Source organism: Triturus cristatus, chromosome 7 (genome assembly GCF_964204655.1).
Source record: "Triturus cristatus chromosome 7, aTriCri1.1, whole genome shotgun sequence".
NCBI classification, from domain to species: Eukaryota; Metazoa; Chordata; class Amphibia; order Caudata; family Salamandridae; genus Triturus; species Triturus cristatus.
In genome coordinates, this window is record NC_140590.1 from 692,098,677 (window position 1) to 692,125,367 (window position 26,691).

Below are 26,691 nucleotides of genomic sequence, written 5' to 3' on the forward strand. Positions count from 1 at the left end.
TTCACCAGTGGGCTGCGGCACATATTGTGTCACCACTGCTGTGACTAAGTAAAAACATGGCTTTACGTCTGGCAATGCAGTATAGGCAGGCAGCTTTGAAACTGCCGGCTTGACATGGCACATTTCTCTTTTGCCATGCATAAACATTCCTTTTAAAAATTATTTGTAAGTCACACCTATGGCAGACCTTAATAGTTGAAAAGGCAGGGAGCTAGATATTTAAAAGGGCATACCATAATTGAACATTGCATGTCTTGACAGATAAAACTCAAAATTGCTGTTAACACTGTAATAAGGCAGGTAGTCAAATTGGATAACATGGAGTTTCACTAGCCCACGTTTTAAGTGCTAATTTCCATTTGGGACCACCAAATCTGGTACTCCAAGGTATCAAATTATTTGTTACATTCCACTCAACTTAATGCTGAAGTCTGATTTAAAGTAACTTTTAATGCAAAGGTTTCTTTAAAAATTCACTACTTACTTGCCCTAAAGTTCTAGTTACCGTTTCGGAGTCGAGTGCAGCTGTGGTCACCTGAGACAACCTGCTGCCAAGAGGTGTGAAGCACTCAGGAACAAGGAACAGAAGGACTATTGGTGGGAGTAGAAGTGATCTTCTCCAGCAGTATGGCCCGAGGGCTGTGGTCACAGCCCGAGGGCCGTAGTCACAGCCTGAGGGCCGTAGTCACAGCCTGAGGGCCGTAGCCACAGTGCTCAAGCCCAAGGGGCAACTGTGAATCATACTGCAGCCCACCCTTTCCGTTGTGCAGGTACACATGCTGGCATCTCTAACAAAGGGGGGGAGCCCCACTACAGAACCAGTTTTCTAGGAGGGGTGGCTAATTATACTGGACATACCTCAGAGGTGTGTCCATGGCTCTGTCCCAGGAAGAAGAGTCCTGACACCTTGGATTTGGGCAGAGAGATGCATTGTGGGATTGTTTAGTGCCAAACCCACAGGAAATAATGTAAAAGCGGATAGGCGTGACCCTTGTGAGTTGTAGCCCCATTATCTAGTGAGTACTCCCCACACACAAACTCGAAATTGGCATAAAAGTGGCATCCCTCGCTTTCAGCATCAGTACAACGTTGGACTCAGAAAGAGCAGAAGAAGGAATGCACCTTTTGAACCCGTGGACCACAGATAGAAAGGCTGCATCAAGAAAGACTGCACCTCCTGTGCCAAGAAAGGACTACAGAAAGGGAAGTGCTGCTCCTTCTGTTGAACCCGTGGAGAGAGGCCACAAGGACTGGACCTTCTTCCACTCATGCCAAGTACCAATAAATGGAAGACTCTAAGGGCTCGTTGGCTGGCCTCCTGATAAGCTTTAGTCACACAAAAGCTAAAGAAGCCCTGCACCTGCAAAGTGCCCAGCTGACCAGGTAGTCCCTGACATGCCCTGAATTCTACTGGGTGTAGCAGAGAGATTGAGTTCTACCCATAAGAGGTCCCTCTCAGGTCCTGTCCCCTTGGCTAGTTTGAGAGTGCAATCTTCCTTAACACAGAACTGAAAGTTGCCAACTTAAAGGCAAAGAAAATGGTTCTTGAGCCCAGAGTCTGAGGCTCCAACTACTGCAACTTGCCACTTTGTAGGAAGCCTCCATCGTTGTTGAGAAGCGAAACTTTCACCGGACCCCTCAACTTCCCCGATCCATAAATGTTGAACCCAAGGCCGCACTGAAGCTGGGGAGGACCCCGCTGACCTCAATGTTAAAAAATAAAAAAGAACTAGAAAAATGTCCAAGTGCGAAGGTCACATCTTGACCAGGAACAACCCAGAGTCCGCATCCGACCTCAACTTCCATCGTTTGACTTTGCTCTGGACCCTCATGTTCGTGGCTGATATACTACCATTAAAAATGAATAGCAGTGATTTACAAAAACCTTGCATAAAATCATAGCTCTGGTTGCCTCGCTCTTATTTTTGTCATTTTGGTGTCTATTTGAAGATACAAATATACTCTATAAATTGGAGTGGGGTCTGTAGTGTGTTGTGTTTCATACGTATTGACTCTTTTGGTACTGATAGATGCTTAACACTAGTTTGCCTTTGAGTTAAGCCTGACGGCTCTGTGCCAAAGCTACCCAAGACTGAGCTAAGGTTTGATTTAAAGAAACCTAAATGGACCAGACACAGATTAGTGACTACTGCTTGGTGACCTCTTACAATCACTCCAACTAATAATTCGCTTTTCTCACACCACAGAAACAGATTAAATCACTCACCTCAACATTAAAAGCTGAAGATGAGAACAACTTTGTTGGAAGCACCGAGACTTCAATTGTATTCAAGTAAAAAGCTGTAGATATAAAAGACTTACAGAAAGCATAGAATCTGTGTAACATTAGAAATTTCACACATAATGGCATTTCCTAGCACAAATGCAGTGAGCCTCTAGGCCAGGTTAAAGGGTAGAAAGTAGAAAGATTTCAAATGGGAAACATGAATTTGGTTCATTTCACGCTAAAGAATTCATCATCTATGGTTGGTGAAGCACTGCATGAGGTTGGTTTTTTTTCTCCAGTAAAAAGAGTTACACCAAGTGAAATTGTTTGATAAAGAGCATTGGTTTGAATCTAGTTAGTAAATGGCCTACCTGAGGGCTATGGCGTTCAACGCAAGTGGCATAATGAAGCTTGAGCCCCACCCGCAGAGTACATGGAGCCCCCCACCACCTACCACTTTCGTCCCAGACCGAGCATACTGAGCTGAGGAGGCCCCCTGGAGTTCGGAGCCCCCACACACCACAAGGGACTGCGGGGGGCTAATGTTACACCACGGTTCAAAGCAACACTCAAATCCTATCAGAAGACAAGCAGAATGGCTAGCCTCAACAGCCAAGTGAACAAAAAGAAAAAAGAAGGTGTTCAAGATCAGTGCTTTGCTAAAAGTTACTAAATTGGCATTACAAAGAATACATATGATTCCCAGATGTATACTGTGCATCGGTAATATGGTATATAACATTTCTGATAAGACACTTGTGATAAGGTCATGTAAGTGCTGGGATATATGCTATATTTTCTGCTGGATATAAAATAGCGGTAGTGGTCTTTTATTACTGGGATACTAGCCATCAACACAGATCATTAAACAGGCCCCTTAGCAGCACACACCACTTCCTAAAGCCATGTGCTTCACTTAAGCATGATCAGCCAAGGTAACTCTTCGCACAATGGCGACAATAAGACTGAAAAGTTCAATCACCTATTAGAGTCAACATGATCCCATTAAAGTACACTCATAGGCACCCTGAAGTTTTATTAACACCTACACAAGCACCCACTGTAAATAACATTATCCTGCACAAACGCATATACTAACCCTGTCCTAAGAACAGCCATTTGCACCATGGTTACGACCGTGAATTAACTAATCTTTGCTCTATTTTACATTATGTTATAACATCGATTGCTCATGGTCCAAAATGCTTTCAAATGTCAAAAGGTGACGTAAAAGGCTGAAAAGTCTCTTGGTGGTACTACGTATAAATGTTTAAAATAAAATAAACAAATATTCAAAATAAAATAAATATTTAATGAATATAGAAAGCTACCCTCTATCCTGTGGGAAACAGCCTTTACAATGAAGGCCGAACAACGAGATGCCTTTACAACGAAAGCATTAAAACAACATCTTCACAACGCCTGATTTACAACAAAAGTTTTTACCACCAGTATGCCTTTACCATACCTTTACAATGAATTTCGTTGTTAAAGCATGAATGGTAAAGGCATAGTCGTAGTAATGTTTAGGGTGAGCTTGGGCTTTTGGGTGGCAAGGGAAATTTTAGGGTTTAGTGTGGGTTTTGGTTTTTGGCTGTCAAGGGAATTTTTAGGGTGGGTATGAGTTTTTGGGTGGCAAGGGGATTTTTAGGGTTTAGGGTGGGTATGATTTTTTGGGTGGTAAGGGTAGGGAGGGCATGGGTGTTGGATGGCAAGGGAATTTTTACGGTTATGGGTAGGTATGGGTATGTGGATGGCAAGGTTCATTTTAGGCTTTAGGGTGGGAATGGGTTTTTGGATGGCAAGGGAATTTTTAGAGTTTAGGGTCAAGGTTAATTTTTAGGGTTTTAGGTGGGTATTGGCTTTTGGGTGCTAAGGGAAATTTTAGGGTTCAGGGTGGGTATGGGTTTTTCGGAGGAAAGGGAATTTTTAGGGTGACAAGAAATTTCTTAGGGTTCAGGGGCTGTGGGTTAATATATATATATATATATATATATATATATATATATATATATATATATATATATATATATATATATATATATATATATATATATATATGATGTATTAAAAATATTTATTTAGAATGTATATACTGACTTGCCTATAGCTTGCCTGACTTGCCAGACTTGCCTATAACATTGTCAAGTTAGGTCTTGCTGTGCATGGATAGTTATTGTGCCGATCCGTCAAGCGGGGACCTAGAAAAAGGGGAGGGGTAAAAAAAAAGTGTGTTTTCCCATAATAATTATCTTAGGGGATTTGAACTCAACTACAGCCCGAACCGCTGGACGGAATTACACTGAAATTGGCAGAAAGGTAGATTTTGTTGCGCAGATCACACTTTCAGTTATTTGGTGTAAATCCGTTCCAGTAGTTGTTGAGAAATAAAAGGAAATACACATTTGTATACCTGTGGCCACGGCGACTTCGAATTGCAAATGCATGCACCAACAGGAAAGCCGTGATTTGCTGGCCGCACCCTGAGCAGAGAATTGCGGGTGCCATTTTAGTTTATCAGAACAGTCACAGAAATAGGCATAGGAGGTCAGGTTGGATGTACCCTGACACCATGGCTGGAACATAGGGGTCTTTGAGGGACCCCCTGATGTGTATAATATGTCAAGTAAACAGGGTTTTTTACGCAAGATACTTGTGAATTCACTACAACCGTCAGCCTTTCTTGCTGAGTTTTTCCATGTAACAGCGCAGCTGTGGTGTATGTGTCTAAGGGGGGGTGCAGAGTACCTGGGCCCTTGGAGCCTTGGGGTGCATAAGTCAGCATTGACTTCTACTTGGTGTGAGACCAGGGGATTGGAATGGCTGCTGTGATTATTCTGTATGCTATTCTACCGAATAGGGACTCCACAGCTTTATGAACCATGGGGAAAACCTTTGACTCCAGGCAGTCTAAACTGCAGTTCGAGGGTCGTAAGTCGTACAAGCAACTGCAGACTGATGACCCCTCTTAGGAGAAGACCCCTGACTTGAACTCATTAGACTACTACTTGCAGCATAGCCTTAAAATGATAAGCAAGCAACTGACTAAGACGTTTCCTCAAGACCCCTATTGATCTGGTCCCCTTGAAATTTTGGTCATTGCTGGGTGTTCCAAAAAGCTAATTTCCTTTATACATAGTGCTCTGCATAAATCGATTACTAGGGCTATTCCTATGGCAGGATTGGCATGAGAAATCGATCTTAAACACCCCACAACGGAAGAGATAGGATTTTACTGCTCTGCGCACATAAGAGAATTGCTCCCAAGTACTAGATTATGACTTATATACTTCCGCTTTCTCCATCGCCTATTACACTCCATGGAAGTTGTACAAATGGGGATTGAGAGACCATGCTAATTGTGCACGCTGTGGTGGGGGGGGGGGGCGGGGGAATCGACTTTAATCACCTGGCTTGGCATTGCGAATCGATTTAGCGCTTCGGGTCACAGATTATGCACACTCTTCAGGAAATGCGCCAATTACCCCGCTAGTAGGGTTGCTAAACTTGTTGCCCTTGGTCTGCTATTAGCTAAGTGGTTGGTGGCGCGGCATTGGGGACATAAGGCTCAGACGAAAGCTCAATGGTTACAGACACTCACATACTGTAGCGAACAAACAGAATTGCACAGTGACTTATTGCCTGCATCCGCACCGCCGAGAGATATCTGGACACCATTTTGGAACTTTTTGCTTACATCATGTGCTGCGCAGTCAGAGTAACCCCTGCTTGTTGTTCAACGATGATTGTAGATGGTTTGTCTGCTTCTGTCAAAGACCTATGGCTGATGGGGGGGGATGACATTGTCTCGATGAGTAATAACCAATGTGTTGTTTGTTTGGCTCCCTTGGAGCTCCTGCGCAATGTTAATATTGATGCACTGTGCTCTACTTCTGTTTGCCATTAAAAAGTAATAAGAACTGGAAAAAACAACAGCAACAAAATGTGTTGCCTTTCTCAATCAACTGTGCTGAAAAACGGAGGCTGTATTGTGGATTGGGCGCACTGTCCCGATCTGCGCCATAGCACACACTGGTCTATGCACTAATTAGAGATTTGGGGCCATATGTAGGTAGAACGTGTTTTGCGATTCTCTAATTGCAATTTTTAGGGAATCGCAATTAGAGAATTGCAAAACGGAATGTAGGTAGGATTAGCAAATAATTTTGCGAATCCTACATATTCCTTAATTGCAAATTGCAAATTGCAATTCGCAATTAAGGAATACCTTCCCATTCATTCCTATGGGCCTAGAGGCCCATAGGAATGAATGGGAAGACATTCTCAATTTGCGATACTCAATTAGAGAATCGCAAATTGAGAATGCAATTTCAAGTGTGCCAGGGTGTCAAAAGGACACCCTGTTGCACCCCTGAAATGAGCATGGGTGCACATGTAGCACACATACATGCCCTAAGGACATGTGTGTGCACCACATGCCACTTTCAAAAATGCAAAAATATGCATTTTTGAAAGAAATCGCAAATTACCATCAACCTGTCGTTGGTGGTAATTTGCGATTCCTTAAGGCCAAATTGCACTTTTTTGGTGCTTCTTACATTACATTTAAGGAATCGCAAAATTTGCGATTCCTTAAATGCAATTGCAAAATAAGGAATCGCAAATTTAGCAATTCCTTATTTTGCACGCAGATTTGCCTTCCTACATACCACTTAGCAAAATTGCGATCGCAAACGCCGAAATTCGGCGAATTTCGGCATTTGCGATCGCAATTTTGCTTTCTACATATGGCCCTAGGACAGAAAGCTAGCTATATTACAAAAGGAGCTGTCCCCAATGTCGTTAACTTTCAACTGCAGTGGAGACAGTGCATTAGTGAAATACAGACCGGCTGTCTGAAGCTACAGTAGGTCTTTCACTCGGTCTATGGCAACACAGCCTGCATTTGAAGGTGAGGCAAAGAGTAAGTGACTGCACCCACCTGCAGGGGAGTGTCAGGGATGTCCACGGGATCCCTTTGTCCTCTTTCAATTGAAGCCCCCGAGTGCATACTCATTGCACCACTTCACTGTGGAGCACATTTATTCCTCACCTGACATCTCCTTTGCCTACTGTGTAACGTTGCACAGGTGCAAAGGGTTTCCTAATGTGCATTGGCCGCGCAGCCATATTCATCCCTTTAAGACTGCATTGATGCACATCTAGCACTAGCAACATATGTATTACATAAGGAGTCACACAAGCGTCTGTGGTCCCTTCTTTAATACCAAAGTGCTGCGGTGGAGCAGAAAGCAGGTTTATATGCCTGTTGTGCACACGGGGCACTTTTAATAATACAACCGCACAGGAGCCAGACTGCTGAGAACTCATACTGTTCAAACACCAGTCCTTGCCTACCATGAGGGGAGGGTCAAAGCTGTAGGCATCTCTGCTGTGGCAGAGAGATTCTGGGTATGTCTTGACTCGTGTTAAATACTGTACCATATGTACCATACCATAAACAAACATTTGTTTGCACCCATTCTCTAGAATTACTTGGATAATTGCTATGAGTTTTTAATCTGTTATTACCTCAGAACAACACTGGTGTTTCTACTTCTAAAAATATGAGATACTAATAACTTAATTCTTGGTGCTCTGAATTATGTTTAATGCCTGGACTCCAGACTAATTTTTACCACAGGGGCTAATTGTTTCCATGCCACAAATTGGGGCCACCATTCCATATTTTTTAGATGACACTTACTTCAGAGGAATGGTAATGTAAGGAAAGATACACAAATACATTGAAAAAATTACAATTGTCACACAGCAACACAAACGGGTAGGGACTCACTTTAGTTACATTTTCAGTCTACATAGCGGAATTTGAAAGACTATTACCCTCTCGAGTCGACCCTTGTACTCTTTGCATCTTTTGTACTCCCTTTACTTATTTATAAACCCTTCGTTTTCCATTTCCTTTTTTTCCTTTCCAAAAAACAGGGAAAAGTAGCACCCCGCCTCGGTCCAAACCGATTAAGACTTCCGAAAAAGGAAAGTAAGGTACGCTGTAGAAATATTTCAACACAGCATTCCACTAGTGGTAAAAAGTGCATTTGCCGAGAAGGCTACTTCACAAAACATAGGCTGGAACAGTGGCTAGTGCCAAGTATAGAAACTGTGGGAGACTGCTATGCAGAGGGCTTGTTATGCATATCGGACTCCTTAGTGGAGGAAGAGGGATTGCCCAGGACTCAATTTCTCATGTACGGGGCAATAGAGAAAGCCCTAACGGGCAGTACTTAATATGCCAGGACCCTCGTCTGGAGGCCAAATCAGTTTGCATTGCCCATTGCCCCTGTCAAAGCTGCAATGACTGTACCAGAACAACTACCAACCATCTCACTCTTAAAAGTGTGACAGTACAGGTTATTCCAGGCCACTAAAATCTATTGGAATGGCTCAGAAGCAAGTAGTTGTCATTTTTAATGCATATTAAAAACCTGTTGTGTTCATTTCAAAAGTAGCAAACAGCGTCTCGTGTGGCCAACTGCCATAAGAGTCAGTGTTGACTGTTAAGTGCGATGCCGAGCACCGGAAACCACCAGCACAAATTAGGCACTGCTGAGGGGCCTATCAATCAATTAATCAATCAATCAATCAGTGACTTATAAAGCACGCTACTCACCCGTGAGGATCTCAAGGCGCTTGGGGGGGGGGGGGGGGGGGTGCGGGACAGCTCCGGGTCAGTCAAAGAACCAGGTCTTGCGGTCCTTCCTGAATGTGTGGAGAGTTGGGGAGCGTCTGATGTTGACCGGGAGCTCGTTCCAGGCTTTTGCTGCGATGTAGGAGAAAGCTCTCCAGCCGGCTCTGCTTCTGTGGATGCCGGGGACCTCTGTAAGGTCGGCGGAGCAGAGGTCTCTCTTAGGTACATGGAGACATACTCGGTCCTTGAGTATTTGGGTCCGATGTTGTTGAGGGATTTGTAGGCGTGGGTGAGGAGTTCGAAGGTGACCCTCTTCTCGACGGGGAGCCAGTGGAGGCTTTGTAGGTGTTGGGTCATATGTTCGTGGCACGGTGTCCCACGGACGAGCCTGGCTGCGGCATTCTGGACGGTTTGGAGCTTGCGTTGGAAAGTCTTGTTGATTCCGGCATAGAGGGCGTTGCCGTAGTCCATTCTGCTCGTAATGAGTGCGTGGGTGATGGTCTTTCTGCAGTTCGGGCGATCCATTTGAAGGTCTTACAGAGGATGCGGAGGCAGTTGAAACTGGTGGAGGCGACTGCGTTGATCTGGCAGGACATGGAGAGGGAGGAGTCAAGGATGATGCCGAGGTTCCGCGCATGGTCAGTCAGGGTGGGTGGGCTCCCGAGGGCGGAGGGCCACCAGGTGTTGTCCCAGGCGGAGGCGCAGGGCCCGAGGATGAGGACCTCGGTCTTTTCTGAGGTGAGCTTCAGACAGCTGTCCTTCATCCAGGCGGCTATGTTTCTCATTCCTTCTTGGAAGCTGAGTCTTGTTCTTTATGGGTTCTTGGTGAGGGAGGGGATGAGTTGGGTGTCGTCGGCGTAGGATACAATGCTAAGCCCGTGCTGTCTGACGATGGTGGCGATGGGGGCCATGTAGATGTTGAAGATCGTCGGGCTTAGTGAAGATCCTTGGGGTACTCCGCAGATGATGTCAGTGGAGTCGGAGAGGAACGGGGGGGGAGTCTGATCCTCTGGGTTCTGCCGGAGAGGAAGGATTGGATCCATTCGAGGGCGGATCCCTGTATTCCTGCGTTGTGGAGTCTGACGGCTAGCGTGCGATGTGAGACGGTGTCGAAGGCCGCAGAGAGGTCTAGGAGGATGAGGGACGTGGTGTGTCCCTGGTCTAGCAGCATGCGGATGTCGTCGGTGGCTGCTAGATGGGCGGTCTCGGTGCTGTGGTTGCTGCAGAAGCCAGACTGGGAGGTATCTAGGATGCAGTTTTCTTCGATGAAGGCGGTCAGCTGGGCGTTCACGAGTCTTTCGGTGACTTTGGCTGCGAACGGAGGAGAGAGATGGGCCGGTATTTCTTCAAGTCGGTTGGGTAGGCCGTTGGTTTCTTGAGGAGGGGTTTCACCTCTGCGCGCTTCCAGTCGTCTGGGCAGATGCCGGATATGAAGGAGGAGTTGATTATTCATCCTAGTTCGGGTGCGATTACAGTGGCGGCCTGTGAAAGATGTGAGGGGGCAGGGGTCGGTTGGGGCTCCTGAGTGCGTCTTCTTCATGGTTGAGGAGATGAGCTCGGTGGAGGCAGGCGCCCAGGAGGTGATGGTCGGCTTTTTAGTGGTGGTTTTGAGGGCGCTCTTGTGGTTGTTCCACGCTTCTGTGGTCTTCTGGTTTCTCCAGGTTTTATCCAAGGGTCTGCAGGAGCGTCTGGCTTCTTGGAGTTCGTGGTGAACCAGGCGGCCGTCAGAGGGCATTGATTGGTGGTGCGGTGGAGAGGTGCAGTCTTGTCGGCGCAGCAGGAAACCCAGCGGTGGAATTCCCTGGCTTTGGCGTTGGTGTCGGTCGTGGCCTTGGGGGGGGCCTTGGAGGAGGGCGGAGCTCAAATGCTCCTCGGTGACCTTACTCCAGTTTCGACGCGGCGGGCGTGAGGCGGTCTTGGATGCGGTGGTGGTGTTGAAAGTGAAATGGACGCAGTGGTGGTGGTCCGTCCAGGGGGGCTGGGTGGTGTGGCTGAAGTGGATGTTGGATCCTCCCGCGAAGATGGGGTCAAGGGTGTGGCCTGCCCTGTGGGTGGGGGTGCTGACGAGTTGCAGGTCAGTCCTAGGATGGCTAGGTTCTCGAGGAAGGTGGTGGAGTTGGGGTCCTGGCTGTTTTCAAGGTGGAAGTTCAGGTCCCCGAGCAGGATGTAGTCCATGGAGGCGATGGCGTGGGGTGCGGCGAGCTCGGCGATGGAGGTTGCGGGCTGGGTGCGGGACCAGGCGGTCTGTAGATGAGGGTGCCGCGTAGTGTGGTCCTGGGGTTGGTCTGGATCTGGAAGTGGAGGTGTTCCGTGTTGGAGTGGGAGTCGTTCGTGCTGGATGTGGAGAGTCAGAGGGGACTTGTGTGCGATGGCGAGTTTTCCTCCCGGGCGGTGTGGGGGTGTCCTTTCTCTGTATTTTGTAGCCATCGGGGATTGCTGTGGCGATGTCGGGGGCGGAGGTGGCGTTGGTCCATGTTTCCTTGAAAAATGCGACGTCTGGCGAGAGGGTGTCAATCAGGTCCCAGATCTCCACGGAGTGTCGTGTAGGGAGCGCACGTTGAGGAGGATGCAAGTCAGGGTTTCAGTGGCTTGTTCTGTCGGCGGCACTCCGGGGGTAGTGAGCGTCTTTTCGGCAGTGAAAGATCTTCGGCAGTGTCCGCACGAGAACTGCCCCTGGGTCATGTTGGGCGAGGTTCTAACGCAGTCGGCGTGGCCCCCGCAGTTGTGGGCGTGGAGGGTGGCTGAGTCGTAGCGGTGGGGGCCAGGAGAACCAGGGTTCCTGGCGCTGGTCGGGTCGCAGACAGGCGATGGCAGAGCCCTGGAACCATAAGGTTCTACAGGTCCTCCTGACCATTGGCCAAGGCTGCAGATCTCATGGTTCTATAAATCGGTGGTGGAAATTGCCACTGACAGTCTCCTCTGTATGTGTGAGCGGTAGGCAGCGGCTCTGGGTAGGAGGTTCCAAGACAGGGAGTGGAAGATGGCGTTGAAACAGGTTCACAAGGTCTGGCGTAACACCCGCTTCAAATATACACAATTTAATTGCATGCACACCACCTACTTGCCCCCTCACCCCAACCACCACCACCACCACCACTTGATAAACATTATGAGGCAAAAGGAGCACATGCAGTGACCCAGATGCGTGTTGTATGACACAAGGTTCATGCACATGGTGTGTGGGACTGTGCCAGGGTCCAGTGTTTTTGGCACTTAGTAGTCACTAATGTGGAGCGCATGCTGGACAGGCGTAACATTGACTCCATACAGATCTGTCTTTTGGGTCGTTCACCCGAGGAATAAGCTACGTAAGGTACTGATTCTTGGCCCTATCTATGGTCCTGGCGAAACGGGAGATAGCGCTTCACTGGCGGTCGCGGGAGGGCCCACCTTGGTGATCATCAGCAGAATTGTGGGCCAGAGCAGAGGCTGTGGCGCTAAGAGGCGAGGGGTGCAGAAGCAACCACTGCCAGACTCTGGCTAGAGGTACTGGAGGGCTTCTTAACAGAGGAGGGGGGTGGGCCTCCGTTTCATGACCCTGCTGAAGCGTCGAATTTGGAGGATGGGAATATGGAGGGGGTGGTCGTGTATCTCTCACTCGTCCATTCTACAGACCAGGAGGGAATGTGCCAGGAAGACATGCCCCCCCCCTGTTAGCAAACACACCCACCTCTGGCGCAGGTGAGAGTCTGATCCACGGGAGCGACGAGAATGTTCCCACACTCCCTAACCCTGTCCACAATAGAGTGAATTAACAACACCCTCGAAGTAGAAAGGCCAAGGGAGATGTGGGGACTTAAAACGGGGAAGGACACGCTTCAAGTCCCCCAGCTGGTTTCCTTCAGGCAGGCGTAAGGAAGAACCTAAGAGGAGACAAAGAGGGTGTTAGTAAGACCAACCTGTTTTCTAACTCCGTATGCTACTCTTAAACTACATAAGTTGGTTTACAGCAATTCTCTCCTCTCCCTTACCAGCTGGACATCTCACGGGGCTTTGAATAACTCAAAGGCAGCAGGGCAGTGTTTCCAGAAGTGGTGGCGTCAGGTGGGTACTAAACAATGCCTCTCCTAGAGAAGTAGAAGGGGACGTACTCCTAAACGGGTAGGAAGGCAAATCTAAACGGGACGGGGAAGGAAAGAGGAGAACCCTCTATGAGGACCCAGGAACTAAGCAGCCCCCCAAGTCTCTAAGTTAGACACTATTAAGGCACACGGTTGCTCAAGATGCTGCTACACAATATATGCCCAGGGGTCGAAGTGTGCAGTTTCAACTTTAAAGTACAGCGCACCCCGCGCTTTACAAATACTGCAGCACAAACAAGGGACCATCAGGTATCGCCACTATCACTAACGCGCACCGCGCGTTTACTCCTGTGCCACAAAAAAGAGATAACAACGGACTGCTGCTACCACCAGCGCGCACCGCGCGTTGATATGCCGGGGTACAAAGTAAATGTAGGTATGCCACTGGCACTACCGATACGCGCACCGCGCGTCAATTAGCCGGTAAATATCTAAATAAAGCAACACACGTATTCGTGACTCTCTATCCGGCAACTGAAAATCTCCAAAAGTGAAGAGGGAGGTGAAGGGGTTCCTCAACCTGCCACAAAGTCAACAAGGTTCTGGGGGCACTACAAGGAGGGAAAAGGAATGAGGCAAACCCCGAAAAAGGTAGCGGGAAGCTTACTATGCATCAGCAACCACAGCGGTATTAACAATGCTTACCGCGCAATTACGGGAACAAAACAGGAATGCAGTCACAGCGGAGCAATCCTCTCGCTTAGACTACACGAACCAACGTCACTCGACCTTCTACCGGGAAACAACAACCACACCCTGCAAGGGTAATCGGGACTACAGAGTGAGTGGACCAGCCAGGAAACAGGATTCAAGAAACTGAAAGCCAAGCACTGGCTTCTTGGCAACGAGTGTAACCAAAGTCCGCCTCTATACTCCACAAGCAGGGAGCTTTTGTATTGAACTTTATTGTCCTGAAGCAGCCAAGAGGTCAGACACGAAGCCCGATGTGTAACACCCCCTCGGTGGGGCTCTAGGGGCGTTCTCCATTCCCCTCCCCCGTAGTTCCTACAGACTGCTGCATGTGTTTCTCCTCCTTTCCCATCGTCCAGCCTCCCCTCCCCTCCATACGATCTCCCTTTATAACATTAGTTCCTCAGTACTACCCTGCTAGGATCATATTGTACTGCATTTGGGCACAAATAGATGCCTTGACCCGCCACGAGAGGAGTCTGTTTGCGTTTCTTGGTAATTATGGTTATAGATTTACTTGCTACTTAACTGTGGACTCTTCTGAGGGGAACACCACCCTCGGATGGTATGGTACAGGGACACTGGCCTGGGGGGTTGGCACACACTTCATAATCCTTGCCCAGAAGGGACGTTACCCTATGATGTCTATGTCTAACGGAGTGTGCTTACCCCAACTTGCTCTTACTAATTCCCGGTTTTTTAGAAGAAAAATCAATAAAAATTGGGGTTTTTTAGACACCATTTACAAAAATATTGTCCCATTGTGTGTAGATTTTCCAGTATTAAATCTGATAGGATGATATTTTATTAAACAATAATTAGAGCCCAATATGTCAGTCAGTAGACATTTGTTTTCTATATTCTTGTACCATATTATGTAAATTGGTGAATTTCACTGCGTTCCAAACAATACACTTTCGCATGCGTAAGGAAAATGTGCACATTAAAAGCATACACAAAACCTACAGCATTTGAAACTGTTCTCCGGGGAAGGTTCCTCTACTTGCTTTTAGCTCTAAAAAGTGTCAAATGTTTGAGCTTCCTGTATGTATCATCTGTGATGTGGAATTTTAGCCTCAGTCATCTCTTTTCTGTTTTTTGTGCCTGTATAGGAAAAGATGGGCTAACACGCAACAACATGACGTTAAAGTACAGCATGAAAGGAGAAAAGAGCTCTTGGCAGGCACTCAACATCATGCAGACTTAGCTTCTTTCTCACACAAAATGTGTGCGCTCTAGACAGTTTTTCAAACCTTGATCACAAATTGCAGAAAATACTCCTGTCGGGCACTGGAATTACAGCTTGCACCATGGAAAACAAATATTCTCAACTGCTGTAATTAGCAAGCAAAGAAATCCCTCTCCTGCATCAAAATCGTACATGAAGAACCGATTTGCAATAAGCATTGCCGTGTCAGGATGGGAAAACCTGCATATAAATAAAAAAAGATGGGATTTTACAACGTGCATGATAATGACGGTACCCATGTACGGAAGACGACAGTCGTGAAGTTGCTGGAAGCAAAGATTAGTCAGGCAAACCATACATATTTATGAATGCATGTACAATTACTCACATGCATTTCTATACCTTGAGCATGTTCGAAGGGCAAGAAAGACCTGCAGACAGCAGCAAAGAGCGACAGAAGTGAGGAGAGGGAACTATTCAAGGCCATGTACAATTGTAAAAGAGGGAGGGAGTCGCGTCCTGTTACTACGCTAGGGGAGCTAAGACCGCAAAAAAGGTTTTCCTCGAAGAGGAGTGTCTTTAGCTCCTTTCTGAGTAGCCTGGTGTGCGGAGGAATCTAGCTTCAGACACTCTATGAATACAGCAATAACGCTAGACTTGGCAAGGTCTTCTTGGCGCCTGTCTTATGCTGGCTGGCTGGCTGCCAGACCTCATTGGTTTTTCAGCCAGGTATACTCGATCACTCGGTGCTTGAAGTGCCACCAGGTGCAGATTCTACAGGCTGAGAGCGATTTCATATTTTCTGCCTTCCGATAGCTCATGATGAGGCAGGGAGGATGTTCTCCATGGAGAATAACAGGAAATCGGCAAGAGGAGGCTTCACACATGGAGGTGGGAGAGGGACAGAAGATGGGCTGCCATTCCGAAGTCAGGGTGAACGCTTCTACAATGCTGAGTTGCTTGGCAATGTGGTGAGGTCAGTATCCAGAATGAATCCGAATGCTCTGCTCTTTGGAGAGCTGGGGTGCGACCTAGTCCGGATTCCTTTCGGATGGCCTTACTTGCGTACGTTTCCTGTTCCTGTTGCAAGGGGGAGAATGTATTTTTAGTCTTCAGTTTCAAGTAGGCACTTCACATCAATTTCTGTATTAGCGAAAGCCGGGTTTTGAGCGATAATGGGCAACTGAATAGGAACAATGTTAGTGTTTTGAATAGTAGGAACAAGGATTCACAAGAGGCTCAATACACAGGTAGAAGGGGCTGGGAACATTCTGCGTGGGACTCTGCAGGTAACGTGCAACCTTTGAAATCTTGAAGTAACCACCGGGATGACTCGATGTTAGTTGGAGAAATAGGAGGTAAACATGTAGAGTGTTTGAAAATTCCAGGATGTTTGTTGGTGCTTGATTTAAAAAAAATTTAAGTTTTTATTTATTGTCTCAATATTACAGCACAACATCATAGCAGCCAAGAGCCAGCCCAGTGCACGGAGATCCTCCGCCCGACGATCTACATGATCACAGCTGTTGTACAGTATGCTGGTGTTCTTCTGTCTGTAAGTGATGCTTGCCTGTCTGCTCTTAGGTAATACCTAAACTGTGCCCAAAACTCCGCGGGGCGGGAAGCTTCACCCAACAATTGTTCAGAATGCTGAAGTTGCTTGTTGCAGTGTGCCAGTCCTTTCACCCATTCCCCGAGAGTAGGGATTCGTCCCCTCCCCCATCACTGGGCAACCAGTCTCTTGGCTATCAGTAGGGCCAAAGCGGTACATCTCCTAACATGATGCAGTACCTTTTCTACCCCTCACAGCAACGCCAGTAACGTCACCATAGGAGACATAGGAGTTGGAGGCCTCCACAATAGCCGGTTACATGTTAAAATCTTCAGCCACTATGTGTGGACGGCCGTGCATGTCCATTTCAAATGGATAAACCCCCGCATTTTCCATGTTCCATCACTCACATCAGGAGTCCGGTCTCAATTTTCATTTGTATAATGCTGCTGGCTGATAATATATTCTGTGTAGGCGGCAATAATGTATCCGCATCATCCTCCTATTAGGCAACAGCTCATCAGTTTGGAGACAACAAAAAACAGGTGTGTTGTTTTGAATTTTCTGGTGTACAGCAGTTATCATAATCATCCTGGGCGTTTTTGCCAATAACACGCATACCAAAGGGCTGAAAGCCTTGGGCTCTGGTGACAAGTCGGGTGACATTTTCCTGCTTGGAGCTCTAAGTCTATGATACAGAAGAACATCGAATGCGTTTTTGCAAACTATGTTTGGGGTTTGTGTGACATTTCAGCAATATCCACAGACATAGTTAAGAGACCGTGATCATGTGATAGATGCTGCTCATATGTACAACAGTTACATTCTACACGGTATACCTGGAGCAACATTCAAGGATACGTGTCTAGACATCATGGCAAAGTCTGTACTGAGGTACAACGTATGGCAACACTGCTTGCGTGAAACCAGGCCATGTCCAATGTGTCTCAAGTCCCTCGTGTTTGACAACAAAATGTATGAACCTCTACTAGATGAGAGGGAGAAGAAAGAAACAAGGAACCTGCAAAGAGGGGGGACAAGGAAACAGCAGCAAAAGCGAACAAGGGGGACCATGCATGTACAGAAGAGGGGCTGTTGCTTGTGGGGCCACAGAGAGATGAAACCATATGACATGGTAGGTGTGAGAACTAATCTGGAGGCAAAGTGTGTAGCAGAGTATAAATTAGGCCAGATGGCTCATGTGGAAAGGGCTTCCTCACGGATCGATTCCCGGAACTGGGTGAGCATGATGTCCCAGACAGCCGCTATGGGCCTTTTGTGTAAGAGACGGGCCTCTTCATAATGAGGGCAGCGCTCTCTGTTTCCCCCCAGCAAAGGAGCACCTTGTTCCATTGTGAGATTAATGGGGGTTGTGTGGCCCTACAGTGTAGTGTGAGGGTGCCCTTAGCCAGTAGGAGGGCCAGGGTTGCGAATGGCAGTTACACTTTTTGTTCCTTCCTCCTCTAGTAAAATCCCAGGACATTTGCTTCCCATGTGTTTAATGTCGTAAGATTGGAGAGGTTTGTCAGTGAGTCATGCACATGCGCCAATAAGGAGCTAGGGTGAGGCATGTCCTTGGCATGTGCCAAAGTCAACTGTAGAGGACTTGCATCTAGGGCATGGCAGGTGCGCCGAAAGGAATATACGATTCAGGCTGGACGGTGTAAGATAGGCCCTGTGGAGTACCACATATTGAATGTTTCGAAATCGCGCGTTGCAAGAGATACTTTGTAGGGACGCTCGAGCCAGGTTCCATTCAGAATAGTGCAGGGGGTGCGCAAAGTCCTCCACCAACATTTGCTGGAGAGGTGTCTGAGAACCCCACATGTTCTCTGTTCTTTATATAGCCATGTAACCATTTGACGTTCTGCACCAATGGTATGCAGGGTGTGTATGACAGCATGGTTGGGGAAGCTCTTGGTCTATTGTGTGCCACATAACCCGACACACTGCCAATAGCTAAACGTAAAGAAGGAACTGGCCTGAAGGAATATCGTAATCCCTAGCAACTGTTCAACTGTAAGGAGATGGTGATCTGGGGCTAGATTACCCACTGTATCTATATTTTCATGCCAGAAAGACCGGTCTTCTGATGTACAAGATACAGGGAATCTTGGCAGCCCTTGGAGGTGGGATCGTGGTGGCATAAGATCTCACATAGTGTGTCAAGTGAAAGATCCGGGCGAGGCTTTTGCAGGCTACACATACCTGTAAAGACCAGAAGCAATGTCGTTTACCATTAGGTAGTAAGAGCTGCTGGAGGATAGAGGGGCGATAGGAGTTTGTCACCAGCATCAGTTTCCAAGATATTCTTTCCTGCAAGCCAATGGGAAACCCATTGGAGGTGGGCTGCTAAGTAGTTTGATTCAAAGGAAGGAGTGCCCAAATAACAAGGTCCGCTGGTATCTGTAATTTGTTAAGGGCTATTCGCCACCGCTGGTCATCCCAGAGCAATTCCCAGAGCATCGAATCAAACTTCTGGAAAACAAATTGGGGCGGGTAGGCCGCTGCATTGACAAACTAGTACTGTAATCGGGGAAGAACGGGCATCTTAGAGAGGACAATTTTGCCTGTGAGGGCAAGAGGTAGGCGCTTCCAGAACTGGGTCTGAGACCATAGAGACGCGAGTGCCCACTTTAAATGACCCTCAAATAGATCTTGCTGCGAGTGCAAAATGCGGATACCTAGGTAACAAACTGTTGTGTCTGCCCACACCTGTTGTACCCTGCCAAGGCGGCATGTGACAGCGCAAGGAGAAAACGACATGATTTACCTCAATTTACCCGCAGGCCCACTCCCACCTAGGGGGAGGAATAGATCATCTTTACCCCTGCTGAGGCATCTTGCAAGTAGAGGAACAGGTCACCAGCATATAACTAATCAAAAGAAGTCAACTAGAGAAAACCTATTCCAAATGATATCTTTCCAGTTACTCTGGTGATCACTGAGGGAAAGATACAATTTTCTTAAACTAACACTCACTCACCAAAAGACCCCTTGCTGGCATGCTTCATCATTGGGTTTTTCCTGCCCCGCTGTGTGACGGGGCATGCTACGACTGACGGAGACGTGGGAGCACTTATTTACGGAGGTGTGGGCTATATTACTAGAGTAGGAGTGGAAAGGTCACATAGTAATAGAAAAAATCTAAAAAAAATACCGGTCCACTAGGAACCTAAACATTATTAAACCCTGTGGCTGGTATTGTTAAAAAAAGTATGAGTGGACTTCTTTTGATAAAATATTTGATACGGGAGGCAAGGTCCACTACGTACCTCTCTTACCCCCTTTTGATTAACCATCGGCATATAACAACACTGCAGGTATGGTGCCATTCAAGGGAGCAATGGATAGCGTTACTGTGTAGAAAAGAGATAGCGATGGGAAGATCTTTAGTACTACCCAGTGGCAATGGGGAGTCGTAGTTGACTATCGATAGGACTGATGGGACTAAATTGTAGTAGTGCTTTTTACATGGATAAGCTTTTTTAATGTTGTGTCTGACGTTCCGAGAGTTTAGGAGGTGAAGTTAGACTTCTTTAATTATCTTAGTGGTGGAATCAGTCACAAATTTTACATCTTGGAGAGCAGCACTGTTGAGTGATAAAGGATGAAAGGGCAAAGATCTCACATGCATCTTCATTAAAACATTGGAATGTTGAGAGCTCCATTGAAGACAATGGAGAGCTCCTGGCTTATAATGGCTGGTATAGGACCGAAGCTCCAACATTTCAATGTTTGTCTTCCTGTTTCTTCCTTTTCAATTAAGAACATTCTACCCTCAGTGGGTGGAATGTTTTAATATCTTTATAGCCCATCTGCTTATTGCTATACAGGCTGTTAAAGGCCCTATTCCTCGGTATGGGCCCTCGCCTACAGCTCGGGCCTATAACTCTGGTTCAGGGTCTTTAACACCCGTTGTAGACCTCGGCATTGGGCTATAATGAGCTCTTACTTTGGTCAGTGGGAATGTACATCAGTTGTAAGAAGGCACTCTGGGAATTAAAAAGGTAGACATAATCGGTGTAAAGTTCCACTCACTGAACACTAGTGTACACTAGCAGGGTATAAGGCCGTGTGGATTGGGCATGAAGACAAGTCGAGCTTAGGTCCTGCGTGTACAATCAACGTGTTGTATGCTGTTGCCTGGTGGAGGTGAGGATGTCAAGGAAGTGGAAGGATTTGTGGACGAAACAAGTTTTACTTAAAGGACACTAAATTCGAGCTTGAGTGAGGTGACTGCATCTGGAGTTTGCGGCATGCAATACTGCAGGAAGAATGGTGGTGTGTGAAAAAGTATAAGTGTGATGTGAACGAGCATCACATGCTACTTACTCCAACGAGCCATCATGGCACTATAGAAGCACTGTATGCCACTTTTCATATTGGCCGGACCATCTTTGCTGGAGAAATACCAAAAACTACATAAAACGGGTAAAACCTTTAGAAACCTTGAAGACAAGAACTGATTACGAGATATACTCAGAGTTTTGAAATTAGCTCTGATGTAGACAATGACTGTTTAACAAAAGCACTTAGGCTCAGTCAGTCCCTCAACATGGACGGGTTGGGAATAAAGTGATCAAAGACGGGGTTTGGGGGGGATATTTGGTAATCAGTGCTCCGCAGTACCCTACTGGCACCTGCCTGAAACTTTCTCGTATTACACTTTCAGTGACACGCTGAGATGATGAAGCACAGGAATAATGCATGAACAGCCAAAGGCAGTATCTTTAGGAATATAAACATAGTAAAGGATTACTAGAATAACACGTTCCCCTTCAGCAGCAATTTCCAATCTGCTTGGTACTTACCCCTGCAGCAAAGCCCAGGCTTCCATCCAGGATCCGTCTCTGCAAATTAAAGCAGAACGCTTGATTTATAAATTGCATATATAACAGAAACGACAAGGTGCAGTAACGAGGATGGGAGTTGTCTCTTGGGATAGGATCTTGTTTTTTAATGCCACAATACCATTCAATTGACTGCCTCACCTTCTCCTGCATCAATGACCATGTCCGCAAATCCCAACCCGTTCTGCATCATTATACAATCCTCCTACACAAGCCACCAAAATGCTCCCCATTTACCATGCTATGGATTTCAAGCACTGGTATGGGCAGATTCTCCGTCGGTATTTAAATGTCGCATCATTCGCGTGCCTCGACAAGCATTGGCAAAGCCAGTGGGTCCGACATCTTTACAATGAAAATATTTTCCGTGTTGTGCATATAGATAGATGTGTTCTGAAGGGGTGGGAGGAGGGGGCGAGGAAGAAGAGAGAGTGGGATAGTGAGAGATAGAAGAGCAAGATAGAATCAGAACCAGAAGGAGAGAGCAACAGGTAGGGAGTGGCAGGGAGAAAGAGTGCACGAGACACCTATCGCATGGGAGCTGGGGTGAAACTAGACTCAAATTTCGGAGGGGCTAACACTTTGAATAGTTGGATCAGATAAATAATTCCGTGGGGCTCATATCACTGGTCTGTTGCAATGTATAACAATGTTGTCACCATAATAATATTTATTATCATTTACAGGGATTTTGTCGTCTGTCTCTAGGAATTTTAACACAGCGAAAGGCAAATGCTATTTTATTATTTTTCACAACAAATTTTATTGAATTTCTTGCCACAGCAGGGCCCATTATGCATATGGATACATTGGCATAATCTAACAATTTTATGACACAACACACTGCGATACAACTTGTCTGAGTCTCTTAACTCCATTCCTGGGAGGTGCCCCATGACATGTATCTCGACCATATGACCAGACTTCCGCATCAATAGTTCGAGCCATCGACAGCTGAGGCTCCAGGGTAAGGCCCCTGTAATCTACCCACCACTGCCAAATTTTTGAATGTTTCTGGGGGCATCCCCTGGCTTGAAAGACAGACCCCTCCAACCCCATGGAGAAGTCCATACCTCTCTACCAGTCACCCAGTAGGGGCAGCGTATCTGCCCTCCACAATTTAGCTATGTCCTGTTTGGCCAGTGTAAGGCCCAGGAATAAGAGGTGCGCTTGTATCTGTTGCCCCCGGTTCTATCTGTTCTGTGCAATAAAGTCAACCTGGGAGATCTAGGGAGCTCCCACCCCAGGACCTCCGCAAGGCATGAGACTACTCCTTTCCAGAAGCTATCTAGGGCGACACAGGTTCATACAGTCTGTAGGTAAGTGCCTTCAGCATTGCCACAGCGCACGCATACAGAGGATGCAACCAACTCGCCCTCCAAAACTTAAGCAGAGTGTAGTAGGCCCTGTACAGGTATTTAAATTGAATCAATTGCAAGCATGACGAGATCGCCACCCCCCTGGGGGACTCCAAGGCCTCCGTTCAGTCATCATTATCGATGGGGCCCAGGCCTGGCTGCCATGCAGTCCTGAGGGCCTCTAGGGTGGTATCACTATTCCTGACGAGAGATTGATATATTTTCGAGATTTTATGATCGCCTATATACCCCATAAGGAGTTTGCCTTCTAATGGATTAAAATTGGGGAGAGCCGTGAGGTTGGTTATATATGGCATTAATGCATGGCGGAATTGAAGTTATTTGTAGAATTGGCCTCGGGGCATAGAGTATTCCAACTGTAATTCCTGAAATGACTTGAGTGTGGCAGTGCATAACATAGCCCAGGGAGGATATCCCATTCTGATCCCAGCCTCAAAAGCCTTGGAGATTGGCTAGCTGAGGGAGAAGCCTATTGTGCCACAACTGGGTCTCACGTGTAAGGTGACCTCACCATCACATCCGGCAAAGAGACTGGCGCCACACTAGTATCACAACCCTTGTGGCGGGGTGAGCCCGAACATCAGATCTGCCATTTAAGTATGTGTATAAAGTGGGGTCCCCTAACAGCCAGCACTCAACAACATAAGCTGGGTCAACCCCAGAACCATACCACCAGTCATTGAGCAATTGGAGGTGCGAAGCAGCGTGGTAGGACTGAATATCCGCAGCTGCGATGCCCCTGCAATATGCAGATTGAAAACATGTCCGTAGTGCCAACTGAGATCACCCCCCCACCCCCCTAAGAACTGGCCCAGCATAGCATTAACCTGTCGGAACCATGACAGAGGAATCAGGTAAGGGGAATTTTGTAGATGGTGGTGTAGGCGGGGGAGGGACACCATCATAAATATGGCAGAATGCCTGTATAGGGACAGCGGTAATCTCATCCAGAATCTTATCTCGGCCTTTACCATGTCCATCGTTGCGACCAAATTAAGTTCCCAGGATACCACCTGTTTATCTGACAGAAAGACCCCCAGATACTTCAGACCCTCTGTAGTCTGTGACAGATCCATTGCCCACCGTCTGTCGCCAAGTGTCCACCCGATCTATGAGGTCAGAGAGGAAGAATAGGTCATCGTCCACATATAAGGTGATGTGGTCGGAGATATCAATTGTCCACTAGAAGCCCCAGATCAAACCATCAATGCAGACCCATGCGGCCAGAGATTCAATGGCGAGTGCAAACAAAAGGGGAGAAAGGGGGCAGCCATGTCTAGTGCCATGTCCGATGGGGAACGGGGGAAGAGACTACCCGCACGGAAGCTGTCAAATCTGTATAGAGTACTTGAATATATGTCAGAAAGTGCAGACCTAGATTCAGTTGTTTTAAAAGTATGAAGAGATATGTCCAGCTAACTGAATCAAACGCCTTGTCTATATCTGCTAACAGCAGGGCCGCTGGCCGGTCCAAGCGATCTACAGCGGCTATTGCATTGTGGGCCAGTCTGATATTGTGGCGCATTGCCCAGCAGGGCATAAAACCTGCCAGGTCCGGTTGAACCAGGTCAGACACACAGAGCATCATTCTGTTGGCAAGGACTTTTGCCAGCAGCTTTGCCTCTATGTTTAAGAAAGGTATCGGGTGGCATGAGGCGTGATGTTCCGGAGGGCGAACTGGTTTCAAAAATACGATTTCAGCATGTCTTCAGTCTGGGGGCATGTGAGCAACCTGAACTGCTGCTTGGACGGTTGCAAGGTAGTGTGGTCCTAGTTGAGAGTAGACATGTACGCCTTATTAAATTCACAGGGGAATCCGTTGGGACCCGGCGCCTTCCCAGGCCATAGCTCAGACAGCACAGCCATCAACTACTCCAATGTGAGGAGGGATCTCCAAAGACTCTCAAGCCATAGTCGGCAAGGCCTTCGGGGGCATATCCTCAAAGGATTTCTCAATCTGGGAAGCGTTTAACACCTCCCTCTGAGTATATAGGGTGCATTAAAAATTGGCAAAGCTACTCGCTAGCACAAACGAATCAGTGAGCAGTGCGCCATTTATATCGCAAACCGTGGGAAGTTGGGCCGGCATCACGGCCTGTCCACACAGTCTATGTAGGAGCCTCCCAGACTGGTTACCCCATTGGTAGATTCAAATCTAGGAGGCCAGCCACCCGCACAGTGCCTCCTCCATCAACTACCCCTGGTACTGCTGTTGGGTAAGACACAGTTGCCTACGCGCTATATCTCCGCTGCTCTCCCGTTACTGCCTCTCCAATGCAATAATTGAATTCAATTGTGCCTGCGTCGCTTGAGCTCCGCTGCACAAAAACTAATATCGACTTCCTGGATGGTGGGCTTCATAGCCTCCCATAATGTATCTGTGGATGAGGCTGTCGCCACATTGAGAGTAAAGTATTCATTTAAGGCCTTATGGATACGGGTCAGATAAGACAGATTTTGTAGATGCAGTGGGGAGAGCCAAATCGCCAATGGGGAATGATCTGAAAGCCCTCGGGGTATATTGTGGCCTCCGATACTGTGCACGAAGCTCCGCGGGATGAAAATGTAATCTAGCATGGAGAAGGATTCATGGACTGGGGAATAAAAGGTACAACCTGTATCTTTGGGGTGGTGAGCCCTCCATGTATCTTCCCAATCCACCAGGGCCTTCAACCGGGACTCCCGTGTCCACCACCCCCACTGCCTGGGATGCTAGCAATCTGTCCCTGTCAGGGCATAGCACATCGTTCCAGTCCCCACCAATGACCGCTAGACATTACGGTGTGGGCCCCCATGCATCTACCAAACGGTTCACGTAGCTCTGACTGCGGGGTGAGGTGGGCTGGGGTGGGGGGGGGCGTAAATGCTGCCCAGTACGACGGGTTCCCCGAATATGATCCCATGAACCAAGATGTACCTGCCCTGTGGATCTGTCTGCAGCTACACTAGAGTGAACACGGTTCTACAGTGTATCATGACAGCCACTACCCTGGAGCCCCTCATGAAACCGGCGTGAAATGTGTATATGTTTCTATAACGGGCTGGACAGGGAGACTTGGTGCTTATTAGATGTGTTTCTTGCAGGAGTAGAATATCAGCCCCAACACGTTTGCCTCGCGGAGTATTGCGCCGCGCTTTACTTTATCTAGCACTTCTCTGACATTCCAGCTTACAATAGACAGCCAACCAGAGGCGGCGTCACAGTCAGTCATTCGTATATGGGAGCAGCACAACGCATCTAGTAAGGATATGGGGTCTCCGCCCTGGGAAAGCACTGCGCAGCCAGTTTGAGAACGAACAATCACTATGTAACAACCCCTGGTCCCCCTCCCCCACCCCAATACTCCTAAAAACTGAAGTATCTATCGTGGAGGGTACCCCATGCCGACCCAAACAGGAGGCAGGCCCCGGATCCATCCAATGGATCCCCAAACACCCCATTGTCACAATGTAAACCTGAGAGGATCATGTGAACCTCTCTAGCCATGCAGCCTGTTAAGAAAACTAAGATAATGCATCATTTAGAAAACATGGTGTTGGACTTGGCCCTGCTGGCAGGGTCATCCTGGAACTTTTTGCATTCCCCCTAGTTTTTTCCTAATATAGAATTGGTGGTTCGAAATGAGACACAATAAATATGTATGTTTTGTGGTTGAACTAGAAATAATACATGCTGCGCAATGGTGTGCAGAAGTTTATCTTCACCAAGGAAGAAAATGTCACTTTTAAAATGTCGCCATTTTTGAGTGCTTTGTGCCTGCCTGTCTGAGGTGGGTTGCTGGTCTAGTTGTCTGTCGCCCAGCCCCCAGCTTTTGGAGGGAAGCCTAGCAGACAGGGTGCCCTACACCTCCCCCCAAACCAGTTGGGACCGGTTTCCCCAGAGAGCCTTCTAGAAGGTTCTCGCCCTTTCTGGTAGGTGGGGTGAGGGGTGTATATATAGGGGGGCTGTGCCTCCATGTGACAGACTGTGCGTGGACTTTGATTGAGAGGGGGCACTCTGCCAGAAGGTACCGCCGCAAGGGCCTGTGTGCTGGCCCCTGTGCCCATCTGTACCCCTCCGCTGTCCACAG

General features: G+C 47.4%; 1 protein-coding gene across 2 annotated transcripts in view; it reads right to left on the reverse strand.

Moving 5' to 3' along the window:
• The window catches only part of SLC39A11 (solute carrier family 39 member 11), a 2,092,456-nt gene that overhangs the window by 1,941,353 nt on the left and 124,412 nt on the right, over positions 1 to 26,691 (reverse strand). For both annotated transcript variants that reach the window (XM_085617335.1, XM_085617334.1), the window contains exon 3: positions 21,204 to 21,242. In XM_085617335.1, coding sequence (XP_085473461.1) covers positions 21,204 to 21,242 — 39 coding nt within the window. The remainder of the gene's footprint in view (positions 1 to 21,203; positions 21,243 to 26,691) is intronic.